The sequence below is a fragment of the Armigeres subalbatus genome, chromosome 3 (assembly GCF_024139115.2).
Source record: "Armigeres subalbatus isolate Guangzhou_Male chromosome 3, GZ_Asu_2, whole genome shotgun sequence".
Lineage (NCBI taxonomy): Eukaryota > Metazoa > Arthropoda > Insecta > Diptera > Culicidae > Armigeres > Armigeres subalbatus.
This window is the reverse complement of record NC_085141.1, coordinates 296,535,842-296,552,192: the sequence shown is the minus strand read 5'-3', so window position 1 is coordinate 296,552,192 and position 16,351 is coordinate 296,535,842. Positions and strand designations below refer to the sequence as shown.

Below are 16,351 nucleotides of genomic sequence, written 5' to 3'. Positions count from 1 at the left end.
AAAGTGTTTGAGAGAGTTCTTCTCAGTAGAAAGCGTAAGTATAGCAGCTATTACCGGCCCAGAATAGGATGATGACAAGCGAACCCGTTCTATTCTAATCCGGAAGACCAAGCGCGTTTCGAAAAAGTTCAAACTTCTATTACGTTAGGACCACTTCAAGTTTCCCGGTATCTTCACTATGGCGAACGACGTCTAGAGTGCGTCGAGCGGTGAATGAAAGTTGATTCTGAACTTTAAGAAAATGACTCCAGAAAAATTGAGATCAGCAGATTCCACTATGACCTGGTGCCTGATTTGGAACCCTCGAAAGTCTGGGAAAATTCGTCTCTCATGGGACACCGCAGCGAAGGTGAACGGGATTTCACTAAACGCCATGCTTCTGAAGGGTCCCGATCTCTTGACCCCATTGTTGGCTGTCATTTTTGGCTTTCGTGAACGGAAGGTGTCGATCGGAAACGGTTTGTAACTGATGTTCCACCAGTTTCACATCCAGTCCGGCGAAAATCATGCCCAGAGATTTTTGTATCGTCCGGATCCTAGCCAGCCTGTCCAGCCTGAACGTAGGGACATTTGAATCTACGTGCTGCCTCATGCAAAGCTCAGTTTATCAAATACAAAGTAGCCGCATCGATAGTGTCCAAGCATTCGTGCAGCACTGGTGGAGGAAACAGGTCTATGAAAACGGAGGTTTTACAATAAAGAATTGGTTGTTTAGCTCTCCAGCAATACTCGGACAGGTCAAGGACTCTGGTTTCCGAATTGCGAAACAGTAGAAACCAATAAAGAGAAAGTGGTAGAGCGAGTTTTAGGCCTTGGATGAAGTGACGCCGACCAAACGCATCTTGTTACGGTGCGTCATTAGCGTGTTCGACCCACTCGGGCTGATGTCCCACCTTTTAGTACACGAACGAGTCATCATTTAGGACGTTTGGAGAACTAAGGCAGGTTGGGACGAAGCAGTGCCTGCCGTTATTCAGGAAATAAGTAGAAGATGGATCGCTGAGCTCGCGGAGAATGCAAAAAAATCGTATAAACCGAACCGTTAGTCAGAAAAAATATATTTAGCTCTTTTAGTGGAATGTATTCAACCGTCTAAGACGAATTAAGTACTGTCCATTTAATTCCACCAGTTAATTTTCGTTATCTTTGCAGATACGTATTTCGACCACAACTGTGTGGTCGTCTTCAGTGTCTTGTACTTGACTCGACTTACAAGACACTGTACAAGACACTGAAGACGACCACACAGTTGTGGTCGAAATACGTATCTGCAAAGATAACGAAAATTAACTGGTGGAATTAAATGGACAGTACTTAATTCGTCTTAGACGGTCGAACCGTTAGTATTTTCCTGGTTTTTCGTCGATTGAAATCGGGCAACCAGAACTGCATATATTCACTGATGCGAGTGAAGATGCCTTTGCTTGCGTAGCCTATCTTCGGACAGAAATTGGCATGACAGTGTACAGTGCACTTGTGATGGCTAAGGCAAAGGTGGCGCCGCTCAAGCCGTTGTCTATTCCACGTCTAGTGTGAGAATTCTGAAGACTATAACCGAATCCCATTCGCTTCCAATCGTTCACCGAGTCTTTTGGACAGATTCGGAGACAGTGTTGTCGTGGATCCAATCAGACCACAGACGCTACCGCCAATTTGTAGCTTGCAGAGTTGGAGAGATATTATCAAACACGAATACGGAAGACTGGCGTTGGGTCCTTTAGTGCCGCCGATGAATCAACCAAGTGAGGAAAGGGTCCCTATCTTAGCTCTACTTCCAGATGGGTTAAAGGTCCCGAATTCCTACGACGTACTGAAGAAGAATGGCCGAAGATACACAAGGGCTGCTGGAAACATCCGAAGAGTTGCGTGATTGTCTGGTGCACCGTGAAGTCCTCCTACTGGTAGATTTCAGTCGAGTTTCACAATGGTAACGTTTGTTGAGAGTCGTTGCGTATGAAATACGAGTACTGGTAGACTGAGACAGTAGTACGCCAGGTCTCAAAATACTGTCAGAGATGCAAGATCCGTAAAGATTCGTCAGTTATTCCCAAAATAGCTTCGTTACCGAAGATGCGTTTGGAACAATACAGACCGATGAACTACAGCAAGAAATCCGGGTCATTAACAATTATTTGTCCTTCTATCTAGTTCGAGTGGCGTGTTTCGGGCAAGAAACCGTTGTTGGAGACCGAAAAGCTATGTTGAACCAACTGGGGTATGGCAAGGTTGATGGTCGATTGATTCCGGTAAAGGTGGACGAGAGAGTACTTGCCCAGTATTTCGATGCGGTCAAAGTGGTTAGAGGACACGAATAATCCGCGAGTAGGAGATTTGGTGATCTTGGTTGAGAAGGATATGCCTAACGTTTGAACCAGGGGACAGACAATCTCTGTTATCGCGGGGCTTGATGGACGTATACGTCAAGTCGTCGTGCAGACAACCAACGGGATTCGCCACCGCCTTATGAGCAAAATTGCAGTGCTGGATGTATAACAAGGGCGTATAGCTGACTTGAATACTCACGGGCCGGGGAGTATTGCGGATACTGGTTGAACTGCTTTTATCACTTGTTGGTTACCGAAGTTGGTAACTGCAGAATGACTGACTTAACTGAATGAATGACTTTACTGTACATTGGAATTACTGATGCTAAATCAAATTAATAATTGTTGGATTAAATTGATACTGTTGGACACCTTAACGACACATTAAAAGAAAATAAATACTTAACCTACTAATGATCCTTTTTTTTTACCAAAATTACTGTAAGGACGTGACCGGTGCCGTTGTTGATCTTTGTATTTATTGGGTTACTAAAACTTGCACAGTGAGAATGAATGACTAATTGAATTTATCTTGTTCTGATCAATCACGGAGTAGCAACCATAGATATATACAGTCAGTCAAAGTTGACAAAGGATGATATCAACAAAAGGCAAAAGTGATAGAAACTGAATCGTTGCATGGGGTTGGGTAGTGAGATTCACCCACTTTACCACTGCTTCATAATGATTCACAATCATTCATTCGGTAAAATCATTCAGAAATCTCAATCATCGAGCTCTCTCGCGCGAGCAAACTCGTTTGCAAAATTAAAGGAATGGATGGCAAATCGTATCGTTATTTGCCAAAAAAATAATTTCGCTCAAAAAAAAAAAACGTTAATTAATTTGGGGGCAATTTACTGTTTGCATATTCAAAAGTTTCTATTGTTCTATGCGACGAACGCCAATTCACTGTTTTTAACACAAGAGAACAAAAGAAAACCTACGACGATTTCGATGAATCGTACATGAGTTTTGTGATTTGGATTTTTTTTTTCAACACTGTGCTTGTCAGAAGAACAATATAATTATTGTATCAATCATGCGACACAGGATTAAAAAAACAATAATGTTCAATTGAGTAAAGCAGTGAATAAGTGTTGAAACAACAACGTTGACAAACGAAAGCTTTTTTTTGCAATTTTCATCTCATATCACTTATACCCCTCTGCTTCTAACCGCCTCATATATGGAACATTCCACATGGAATCTATACGTCCAGTGATTAAATAATAATGAAAAACACGGATTACGCTCGAGCACGCTTACACCCCAGATACATATTCACGGCGCGATCGCGATCGCTTACTTACCCCGCATAATCCCAACGCCACCCGGTTGGCGACGATGACCCACATGCCGTAGGTCGCAGCCAGAGGAGTCAGCGCCGTCAGCAGCGCACTGATGGCAAGCGTGGAGGCAACCAACATCCGCGGTCCGAAGCGTTCGGCAAGTATTCCGGCCGGCAGCGAGGTCACCAGGTAGCCGTAGAAGTAAGCGCCCAGAATCAGGCTCTGATCGTGCGAGGACCAGTTGTAGCGCGGGCCGTACTGGAAAACAAAATTTAGACGATGTGAAATGAAGGTTAAGGCTGAGGTCATCAGAATCTTCTGTAGTGGGTAAGACTCACGTTATGAACATTAGATGCCGATGAGATTGTGTTGTTCGCGTCGGTCTGGTTGGTCAGGAGTGCATCTGCGGCTCGCTCTTGTGTTTGTATTGGTAGAACCATGGCCAGTATGTTCACTGACATGTTGACTCGCAGCATATAGCTCACGAAGCATGCCAGGAATAGCATTATGGCGACATTGAAGCGGGTGGGGATGTGATCTAAAAATAACAAGAGATAGTTGAAAAGTTTAGTATTCGATGTGCGTAAGGTCGGGTTATTTGTGTCCATTTTGTGGGAAGAGGGGGTGTTTAAAGAAGTGTGACGAAGTCAGATGCTTCATATAAAAAGTATGGCAAAATAGGTGCACTAAATATGATAGAACGTCGAATTGGTTTTATTCATTGGAGCGACACGAAGAAACTATAAAAACCTAGTGCAAATTACTATCGCTAATTTTCAAAGCGATCGTGAGCCGCATGTGAAATGTTCAAAGCAGAAACCTCGATAAATTATCGACTTTTCCGTGCCGTTCTGCACCAAAACAGTTGTCTCGCTGTGTAAGCCCCATCGAAACTCAGTAAGTGACTGCCCACCCATCAGCATCTGGTGGGATGGCAGCGCGCGGTGCAATAAATATTGGTTACGGTCTAGTGCAAGCATCGGACAGATGGCAGTCAAAAACATCCATGCGAATCAATCGGGAAGTTCTCATTCACAATGAGCGACCGAACAAAACTGTTAATTTGACCATCATAACGAATATGACAGTCAAAAAGTAAAAGTGCAGTACGGTTTGTATGAGTCAGGTGGAACGGGCGGTAGGTTACGAATGGATTAGCCCAGTCGACCTACTATCGCCTATGATAAGACTTTTTCCTGAGGGTATTGTGACGTGTTACAAATTTAGTAGATGTACAAAACTATATGCATATAACGACCACAAGATAGTTACGCATGCTTATCAGACAGATGCTTACCTACAATATATCAAATGATCAAATGTCTGAGACGTAATCTACAACAGTAAACTCATGCAAACAATAATTTTGCGCAGATAAAACTAATTAGCTTGAAATTATATTAGATTTAAACAACTATAACTTAACGCCTTTAAGCTTTACAGTCTTTAGTATTTAAACTTAATTTATTCCATAATAGCTTCAATTCCTCAATTTCCATCAATGAAATAATTGATATTAATTTGCCACGGATTGGATGAGCTGGAAATCAGCTATTATTAATGGGGTCAAACTATTATTAATGACTATTTTGTGTCAGTGTCGGCTGATGTTAAACAAGTTTCCGATTTTTTTTATTTCGAAAAAGCAATATCAAACACATATCGTCTCACGTTGCACACATTTTTTTTTACTCCAAAGCAGATAAACAAGTTATACAATAAACATGCAACATCTGAACTAACTGAAATTGGAATGTGTTTAGAATGTGGTAATATTGCTTTCATTGCATTGACGGTAGCCTGCTACTCAACGACTCGTCACATCAAGAGCAAGACCGATGATGTTCTCACAATTGAACTGAGCCGCTTCTGAATGACCGCTTATCATGACATGTGTATCTGCTGTCTATCGTGTCCATTTGTAATGCACGCAACAACCAAAATTCGCTGCAGGATATGCGTGTACCGATTGACGAAATAACCTTATTAATTGTTTAATTAGGGATATACGTGAGCATGTGTATTATTGAATAAAAGTCTCCGTTATGATTGATTTCCGAATTACCTTAGGCAGTTTGATTTACCGAATCATTTAACTATAAAAACTGTTACACGCAGGAAGAAGTCACCAGAACACTTACTCCATTTGGCTAGAGAGCAATTTCATATTTCAAAATGCTTCTCTTTTTAATCCCATTTCTATTGTCGGCTGCCCTAGTTGCCCCGGCTCCTCCCAAGGAAGTCGGAAAGCACTACTTCAAGCTGGGCAAAGAGGGAGACTACCAGTACGGATACAACGACGGTCACACCGTCAAGGAAGAAACCCGCTACGCCGACGGATCCGTTCGGGGGTCATACCGCTACGTGGACGGCAACAGCATAACGCAGAATGTGGTCTACCGGGCCGACAAGAATGGCTACGTTGCTTCCACTACCAGCGAGCGATTGGGAGAAGTAAAAGAAACGGTTCCGAAAATGGGTATACGCGTGGCTGAACCATTGGCCGTTCCACCACCTCCGGTGGTAACGACAGCTGCACCAATAACAGCTGCCCCAACAGAAACATCAACCGTCGTCGTGTCGGATATTGACATTCGTGTTGGAACCGAGCAGCCGGACAAACCTGAAACAACTTGCGGTGGTCCCAACGTTGGTTTGCCTGTTGGATTCCCGGTAGTTCCTGCACTTCCCAAGGACGGGCAGCTACGATCCGGGGAGCAGCCGCAAGTCATGTACATATCGTTCATGATTCCGTACGTGATGCACCCACAACAAGAAGCTTCTGCGAAAGCGTAGACGAAAGTCGAAGCGGAATCACTAGGCAATTTAATTTCCAAAAACACGTAGGAGGTTCAAAGCTATTCAAAGTCACATTACATAAGATGATTAAGTCAAATGTTCGTATAAAATGTAGAGTGTTTTTATTGAAGAATAAAATAAAAAGGTGTAATCTGGTCAATCTGATTCCTGTGATAATGATTCATTATTCAATAGCGAATTTCGAAGATATTCTGAGCGCGAAATGCCGCGAAAAACACGAAGAAATTCCCATAGAAATCTGAAGAATTTTTCCTGGACGTTTCAAAGTATTTCTCGAGACCGCTTGAAGAGTCCTTCGTCAGCGATGCTGGAACATGGTTTTCCGTCGAACCTAATATGGCTCGTGTAACGTTGGATGGTTCGATATCAAGTGTAAGAGTTGCAGAAGAGATATCGACATCATTGCTCGATGCTCTCTCGAACTTACTATTCAATATAACGCTCGAGGGATCGAGCTGGTAGTGTGCAAAAAAGTGGTATCATTATGGCAAGATTACATATGCTTTTGGGCTTTGCGCCTGATATAGACATATTCAGGACAGGATTGACCGCTGTTCCGTGAAAAAGGCTTTTGAGACTGAGACTACATCCAGAATTGGATTAGCTATTAATTCCGGCAGAACGAACTACATGATCATTGGCCGTCAATGGATGGTTAAAAATGTTTGGAGTTGTCCGGCCGTATGCCATTTGGCTCTGTCTGGCCTAATGCCACTATGCCTATAGTGGTATCATATGGCCGAACAGACCATTAGGCCAAAAGTCATTTGGTCGAAAAGGTCATTTGGCCGAATAGGATATTTGGCGGAGAAGGTCATTAGGCCGAATAGGTCATTTGGCCGTATAAGGCTTGTATACTATTTGGCCAAACAATATTTAGCGGATTTTTTTTCGCGGTACGAAATTCCGCGGATTGTTCCAAATCTCTGAAACACGTCTCGCGGAATGCACATTTTTCCGAAAGACATTTCGCGGAATGTACCTTTCCACCGAAACGTGGAATGCCATTTGGCGGAATTCCATTAGAATAACTATCATTGAAATATTAACTGAATTCTGCTTAATTACATGCAGTCCAGTCTAAATTCTTTTCGATTGTGATTTATAGTCATGAAAGAAGGTAATGCTTTCGAATCTGTGTCAAAAGGTCGAAGGGACAAAAGGTTGAAAGGACTAAAGGGTGACAGGACAAAAGGTCAGAAGGACAAAAGGTCGAAAGGACAAGGATAAAAGGTCGAAAGAACAAAGGTCGGAAGGACAAAAGGTCGAAAGGAAATACTGACGTGACGTGAGGTTGAAGGAAAAGAAGAAGAAGAAGAAAAAAAAATAACTGGGTCAAAAGGTTGAAAGGACAAAAGATTGAGGTCGACAGAACAAATAGTCGAATAGACAGAGTTTGGACCCTTCTTGTTATGCCTTATATTTTAAACAGACGCAATTGTTTAGAATTAACTCAACCCTCTAATACCAAAATTTCTGTTTTCGCTCAAAAGCACTATTTTGCTTTCTAAAACCGATCTGAACACATTCCAGGCAAAACATTTAAAAACGCTATTTCATCAATTACACCTTTTTAGAATTTTGTTTGTCTAGTTTGGAATTATTATTTGACCCGACCGGATATGAACAAGTATTGAACTTTATAATATTGATCGACACCATTTTTTTTTTATAAATCTGAACAATGGATCAATCAATAAGCAAAAACTGCCGCTTTGAAATTGGCAGATTCGCCACCGCAGTGCACCGTAGATATGTTCTGGCAAAAGCACACGAATAGAAATATCTGTATATAGTGCCGCCGTTGTTTTGATGCGGTGAGTGCAAAATGAGTTACCTTGATTAGCCCAATAAAAAATTCAAAAAGATATCAAAGTACCCCGTATAAAGGCGGTCTTGGGCGTATGGTCTTTTAAGCACATAAAAACAAAAATTTTATCATTATAAGATTGTATGTTAAACCAAAAATGGTATATTTCAAATGATCATTTTAATGAAAATGAGTAAAGAACTAGTTTCAGGACTGAGAATTTAAGTAAATAAAGCCAACGATGAAATATTGTCAGGTGAAACACAAATTAATATAAATATGCGAAACTCGAAAGAACAGTCTATGATTAAAAGAAGGAAAAATTCAACAATGAAAATCAGGTTAAACACAGATAAATATAAATGTACGAAACTCGAAAGAAAAGCCTATGATTAAAAGAAGGAAAAATTCTACAATTAAATATTATCAGAAACACAAATAAACATAAATGTGCAAAAGAATGGTTGATTAATACTCAACGTTTTGCCTCATTTTTTATAATTTCATTTATCCCACCTCACCTTTTAACTCTTCAATCATTTGACCTTCAACCTTTTGTCCTACAACCGTTAGTTCTATTTTTTGTTCATTCGAGGTTCCGTCCCTTCGACCTTCTGTTCTTCGACCTTTTGACTCGGATTTTTTGTTTCGACCTTTTGTCCTTCGACCGTTTTGGCTCAGATTTTTTGTTTCGACCTTTTGTCCATTCGATCTTTTGACTCAGATTTTTTGTTTCGACCTTTTGACCTTCGACCTTTGGTCCTACAACCAATGCTTTCTTTGAATGACTGCATGCGATCGGTGTAAGGCAAAGTGAGGAAATAATGCCTTCTTGAAATAGAATTGTTTGCTCGATATAAAGAAAAGAAAAGAAGTATGTAGTCCTTTCGATAAATTAACGCATCTGCCCGGTATAAAGCAAAGGGGTAAGATAATGCCTTCTTTGAGTGGATGCGTCTGCCCAGTATGAGGCAAAAGGAGTTTATAATGTCTTCTTTAAAATAACGCGTCTGTCCGGTTTAAGGCGAAGGGAGGGGTAATGCTTTCTATAAACGGTTTTTTTTTCTGTCCGGTATAACGCCAAAGAAGGGGAATAACCTTCTTTAATTGGTAGACTCTGCCCGGTACAAAGTGAAGGGAGAATATAATGCCTTCTTTAGATAAATACATTTTCTCGGTATAATGCAAGCCAGACTAAGCTGGGTCATACTTCTGGCCCGGTCTAAGAAATCCAACAATTAGAAATTTTCTCGAATTTTTTGAGCATAAAAGTTTCAACGTGGTAATCTCGTGTTATACGAATACAAAAAAAATGATAACTTGGCTTAGGCAACTCTCAGGAAATAATTGTAGAAGAGCTGAATGAACTCTAAGCTATTGCAATTAATATTCCGCGAACAGTACATTCGGCGAAAAGTTACATACCGCCAAATGTTATTCCGCGAAATAATTTTCGACGAAATGTTATACTATCTCACTTCTCACTACTCATTTCTCACTTCTCGCTGTAAGAAGTGAGAAGTGAGACGTCTCACTACTCCCTTCTCACTTCCCATTTTTCACAGTGAGAAATTAGAAACCAGGAGTAAGAAAAGAGACGTCTTTATTCTCACTTCTCATTGTAAAAAGTGAAACGCGAAGTGAGTAGTGACACGTTGCACAACCCACTCCCCACCACTCACTTTTCACAGTGGGAAGTAAGCCATTAAGAGTGAGAAGTGAGACGTTTTACTTCTTATTTCTTGCTTCTCACTGTAAAAAGTGATTTTAACGACTTAATTTTTACAGTGAGAACTGAAAAATGAAGATTGAGAAGTGAGACGTCTCACTTCTTACTCCTCATTTCTCACTTCTCACTGAAAAAGTGAGTAGTGTGAAGTGAGACGTCTCACTTCTCACAAGTGAAAAGTGAGTAGTGAAAAGTGGGTTGTGAGACGTCTCACTACGCACTTAGCGCTTCTCACATATCACAGCGAAAAGTGAGAAATGAGGAGTGCGAAGTGAGACGTCTCACTTCTCACTCCTCATTTTTCACATCTCGCTGTGAAAAGTGAGAAACGCGAAGTGAGTAGTGAGACGTCTCACTACGCACTTCGAACTATTATTTTTTCACAGTGAGAAGTGAGAATTGACATGTTCGGCCAAATGGCCTATTCAGCCAAATGATCTGTTTTGTCAAATGCCGTATTCGGCCAAACATCCTATTCGGCTTAAGGTCCTATTCAGCCAAATGTCATATTCGGCAAAATATACTATTCGCCCAAATGAACCATTCGGCCAAATGAATCATTCGGCCAAATGAACCATTCGACCAAATTACCTATTCTTCCAAATGACCTATTCGGCCAAATGACCTATTCAGCCAAATGTCCTATTCGGCTGAATGAACTGTTCGGCCAAACGACCTATTCGGCCAAATGTCCTATTTCGCCAAATGATTTTTTTATGCCTTTATTAAGGAGACTTTCAGCCCGAGGCTTGCTCGTCTCCGGAAAGGGAGACGGCCAAATGTCTTATTCGGCCAAATGATCAATTTGGCCAAATTATTTCTAGCCAGACGGGTTTCGGTCTAATGTTTTGTTTAGTAAAGAAGAAAAAAAGACCTATTCGGTCAAATGACTTTCGGTCAAATGGGTTTCGGCCTAATGGTTTTTTTTAGTAAAGAAGACAAAAAGTTAGGATTGAAAAATGGCAAGTGAGTAGCAAGAATAATGAATGGTATACAGAGAATTGGATCATGCAAAGTGCACTTCTCATGATAGAAGATTAGACGAAATAATGAGAAATTAGAAGTGAGAAGCGTAATTACTGAAAAGAAGAAATAAGATGTGAGAAGTGAAAAGTTAGAAGCAAGTAGTTAAATGTGAGAATTCAGAAGCAAGAAGTGAGAAGCGAAACGCGAAAAGTAAGAAATCAGAAGTGCAAAGTGAAATTATACAACTGAAATGTGAGAAGCGAGGAAGCCGTGAGAAGAGAAAATCAAAACGTGAGAAGTGAACTTTGAAGAGTGATATGCAGGAATGGAAAAATTGAGAGTTAAAGTGAGTCGTGAGAAGCTTAAAGTAAACAAATAAGATGTGAAAAGTGAGAAACAAGAAGAGAAATGTTATTATTGAGCAATGGGAAGATAGACACCAAAAGTGATAAACGAGATGTGGGAACTGAGAAGTAAAAAGAGAGAAGCAATTGGTGCAATGTAAGAATTAAGAAGTGAGAATGGAAAAGTAAAAAGTGACACGCCAGAAGCGAGAAATGACAGGTGAAAAGAGTGAAGTGAAGATACTAGCGAAATGTGAGAATTGAAAAGTGAGAAATGAGATTGAGAAATGGGGAGCAAGCCGCAATAGTTGAGAAAAAGTTGTGAAAAGTGAGAACCTGAAAGTGGAATGTAAGAATTGAGGGGGTTAGAAGCAGAGAAGTGTAGTGATTTTTTTTTCGAAACTGAGTTGTCTATAGAAAAAAAAATATAAAGGAACTTCAGGAGGAATACCTGGTGGAACTTCCGGAGGAATTCCTGGACGAACTTTCGGAGGAATTCTTTCTCACTTCCGGAGGAATTCCTGGAGGATTTTCCGGAGGAATTCCTGGAGGAACTTCCGGAGGAATTCCTGGAGGAATTTCCGGAGGAATTCCTGGAGGAACTTCCGGAGGAATTCCTGGAGGAACTTCCGGAGGAATTCCTGGAGGAACTTCCGGAGGAATTCCTGGAGGAACTTCGGGAGGAATTCCTGGAAGAACTTCCGGAGGAATTCCTGGAAGAACTTCCGGAGGAATTCCTGGAAGAACTTCCGGAGGAATTCCTGGAAGAACTTCCGGAGGAATTCCTGGAGGAACTTCCGGAGGAATTCCTGGAGGAACTTCCGGAGGAATTCCTGGAGGAACTTCCGGAGGAATTCCTGGAGGAACTTCCGGAGGAATTCCTGGAGGAACTTCCGGAGGAATTCCTGGAGGAACTTCCGGAGGAATTCCTGGAGGAACTTCCGGAGGAATTCCTGGAGGAATTCCTGCAGGAACTTCCGGAGGAATTCCTGGAAGAACTTCTGGAGGAATTCCTGGAGGAACTTCTGGAGGAATTCCTGGAGGAACTTTCGGAGGAATTCCTGGAGGAACTTGCGGAGGAATTCCTGGAGAAACTTGCGGAGGAATTCCTGGAGAAACTTCCGGAGGAACTTCCGGAGGAATCCCTGGAGGAACTTCCGGAGGAATTCCTGGAGGAACTTCCGGAGGAATTCCTGGAGGAATTTCCGGAGGAATTCTTGGAGGAACTTCCGGAGGAATTCCTGGAGGAACTTCCGGAGGAATTCCTGGCGGAACTTCCGGAGGAATTCCTGGCGGAACTTCCGGAGGAATTCCTGGACGAACTTCCGGAGGAATCCCTGGAGGAACTTCCGAAGGAATTCCTGGAGGAACTTCCGGAGGAATTCCGGGAGGAACTTTTGGAGGAATTTCGGGAGGAACCTCCGGAGGAATTCCGGGAGGAACTTCCGGAGGAATTCCTGGAGGAACTTTCGGAGAAATTCCTGGAGGTACTTCCGGAGGAATTCCTGGAGGTACTTTCGAAGAATTCCTGGAGGAACTTGCGGAGGAATTCCTGGAGAAACTTCCGGAGGAATAGCTGGAGGAACGCCACGCCACTGCCGCTGGCAGAAAATGATCTTTTAATCCACCGCCGGTAAAATTTCATTCAACGCATAGTACCTAGAAGTACCCGGAAGGTGGCCAATTCGACAGAAAATCGCCGAAATGTACTCCAGTGAACTTGTTTTGCAAAATCATGAAGTTTGACATGTCGCAAGATGGATTTCGAAGCCGATCTGCAAGTGACCAGTAACCCCAGTACTCCCCGGAATATATCCGAAACCATGGCCATTGCACGAAAATTGACCTCGGTTCCTAAAACTATAGGAATTTTGTGATCAATTCCAGAAGATTGCTTGAAAATCCGTTAGAAATTGGCTGAGCAACGTGGTTTGAATTTTGAGTTTTGTCGTAAAATGGGGGTTGGGGACGCACGTGTTTATAGGTCCGGAATGCAATGGCCGAGTGGACCAATTTTCAATAGCGAAAATTGAGTTGCATTCCGCGTCGAATAAATTCAGGTGCTATCAAATATATAGGCAGCTATGATCATGTGTGATAGTGAAATAATTTTCTTTTTTGATCTGGTTAAGGCATCCGTATGATCATGTACTAGAATATATAAAAAATGTATCATGCACAATTGGAATATTCAACACTTAATAACCACTACTCATTTTCGTTTAATTGCATGCAGTATAAAAGCTTCGTGTACTACCGGAGACCTCAAAGCCACTAGTCAGTCAGCGAACGCAAACAAAGCATTTCGAATGCCGTTATCATGATTTCAGAAAATATATTAATAACAGCACCACCATCTAGATAACATCATAATAAGTCATTGCTGTGATAGTCACGATCGTCAACCCCCTCATTTAGTTGCACAACATCCCATTTCTCCACTATAGAACTCACCGGTTCGAAAATATACAACCCTTGCTTAGCCGCAAAGCCCAATGCAATGTGCTACTACCGTCGCAATCAGTGCGAGTGTAAACAATAACACAACTCTCTCATGGGTGGAAGGGACTCGCGGTCCGCCCATGTGAGAAGGCATATCGATCATCGACTCGCGGCTCCCTCCGCCAATTAGACTCAAATTAGCAACGTATCAAATTGATGTGTAACATGTACATAAAAACCACGTGCTAGCGAGAAGTCGATGCGCGATTTAAGCACTCGTACGGCACTCGCGTCCACCGACCGCCTGCACCGTTTGTGCTAAAAGCCGAAGGAGGAACTGTTTACGCCGGTTGAGCAAAGCGCATGCAAATTAGTCGGCGGCATGTGCTGCCGGTGACGATCCCGCGCTAGGATTTGGACGATGAACTTGGATAAGAGGCCAGCACGTACGGTCGGTTGCACAGAAGAGTAGTGTACTAACTGCTGAAATGGTGCTTTCCGTGATCTTACGTAAGGGTAGTTGAAGAGCGTCCCGCATCCACGCTTTTTCGGGTGTGACGAAATGCAATTGTGACTAACGACCGATCGGTGTGCAACTTGAATCCGATGCAATTGTTTTGGGTATTCGATCGCACTAGTTTCGTGATCCCGATCGGTGGCGGCCCGATAAGGCGAATAATAATTGTTAGAAGAGGCGGAGCATTGGGGGACTAATAACTAGCGGTGGCAGAGGAGGATTTAATGAGTTGCTTAACGCTTGTTTGATATCATTGGATCGCATAGCATAGCAACGTAATTTCGATGAATCAAGAATTGTGGGAAAATGCTTATCTGGAGAGAACAGGTTGTAGCGTTCGAATTATCGGACTGGTTGGCTGCAATCTAGATAAGCAACTATTTGTGACATGTAAATCTTCCTATTTATTCAAACATATTCGAAAGGCATACGTAGATGGTTTGGGAAACCCAGGTTACATTAAAAGCCCTTATTGTTTCACATGCTCAGCTCTGGTCCCGACCGAATCTTATTAATATCTTTACTACACCGTGACCAATAAGCTTGGGTGAGCTTTCAAAATGCAATAAAATAACGCAAACATATTTCGCAAGACAGTTGATACGAAACGTTATCAACTGTCTTGTAGTATTCTTTCAAAGCACTGTCTTTGAAGTCTAACTACAGTGAATATTTGAATAAAAAAATCTCCCACTTATAGTATTTACCAGCTTCAAATGATTTCTTCCCAAAACTGTAACGGCTGGCACGCAGGATTGCTTCGAAGTTATGTGAATATCTACTTTTCTATGCGTAAGTATAATACATGTTAATCGTGTATTTTATATAAAAGTTTGTAACAATTTTACTTTCTGACGACAAATATGTCATGTAGATAATTATATATTCTAGCAAGACATAGTCATGGGTCACACAAATGTGACCATTTGACGAATTTGTATGAATAGGGCAGAATGGCCATCTAGCAGGTCTGAATCCGGTGGATTTTTTTATTTGATCCTACTCGCTAACTAGTGAAGCACTACACAATCTAGATTTCGCTTCATTTTATGGCGAATATCCAGATATCGGGAAAGGACTTGCGCATAGAACTCGGGAATGCTATCTGTTACGGTTTCAAATATTTAACATATGAAGCTGGTAAAATAAACTGAAGGAGGAGATATTTCGAATCATTAGCTGCTGAGACGAGACTTGCAAAGTCGCTGCTTCTTTTTCCTTGTTTTCACAACCAAATTTGTTCTTCTTTTTATCACAGTTGACCATGAATTTTCAACTGTTTCAAGTCCCGTAAAGACTCGTGAAGACTTTCATCATAATTCTTATATCGGAAACTAAACATAGGTTCATAACGGAGAAGGGCCGTTCGGTCGAAAACCTTTCGGCCTAATGTCATTTGGCCGAAGGCCACCAGGCTGAAAGTTGTTCTACACCATTATGACGAATACCTTTTTTTAACTTTATTAGAGTGATTTTTAAGTTGTTTACAAAGTTCTTATGACGAATATACCATTTGGTCAAACAGACCATTAGGCCGGAAGTCATTTGGCCGAATGGTCATTCAGCTGAATAAGTTATTTGGCCTAGTAGGTCAGTTTGCCGACCAATCCATTTGGCCGAATGTGCCACTTGCACATAACGAAAAAGTCGAATCAAAAAAAGAACTTTGTTATTGCGTTAAAACTTATTTTTTACATTGGCTTGGAAATGTGGATTTGGAATTATGCACGACCAAATAAATAGTGTATGTAGCAAAAACGGTAAATGCCCAGCATGAAAATCTAACACCAGATCTACTGAGTGGGAGTCCCGTTCGATACCACTGTATCGAGCAACTATTGGATACCCTTGTGGCCCGAGGTAAACAACCTTACAGGGAAGTAAGAAGTGTTTTGGGGTATCACGATGTGGTATATATGCAGGCTATCTATGCATTTCTTTGCTCGTCTGACATCAAGGTCTAAGTTAAGGTCTAAGTTTTTTTTCTTGTCTCTGATGTCTTATTGTTCCGTGTACCATGAAGCTCTGGCCATCCGGAAGATGCTCCCAGACGAACCACAACTCGAGCACGACGATACGCTACAACGTTTTTGACGTGAAATATCTG

At 41.7% G+C, this 16,351-nt stretch overlaps 2 protein-coding genes across 2 annotated transcripts in view; one reads left to right on the top strand and one right to left on the bottom strand.

Annotated features, from left to right (window-relative positions):
• Positions 1-16,351, bottom strand: part of LOC134220420 (sialin-like) — a 75,653-nt gene that overhangs the window by 36,177 nt on the left and 23,125 nt on the right. The window contains exons 3-4 of the mRNA XM_062699480.1: positions 3,955-4,154; positions 3,638-3,874 (exon numbers count right to left, since the gene is read on the bottom strand). Of these exons, the coding sequence (XP_062555464.1) occupies positions 3,638-3,874; positions 3,955-4,154 (437 nt within the window). The remainder of the gene's footprint in view (positions 1-3,637; positions 3,875-3,954; positions 4,155-16,351) is intronic.
• On the top strand, positions 5,767-6,580 carry LOC134220416 (cuticle protein 6-like). The gene has a single exon (XM_062699476.1). It carries the CDS (start codon positions 5,792-5,794, stop codon positions 6,410-6,412), a length of 621 nt encoding a protein of 206 aa, XP_062555460.1. The 5' UTR covers positions 5,767-5,791; the 3' UTR covers positions 6,413-6,580.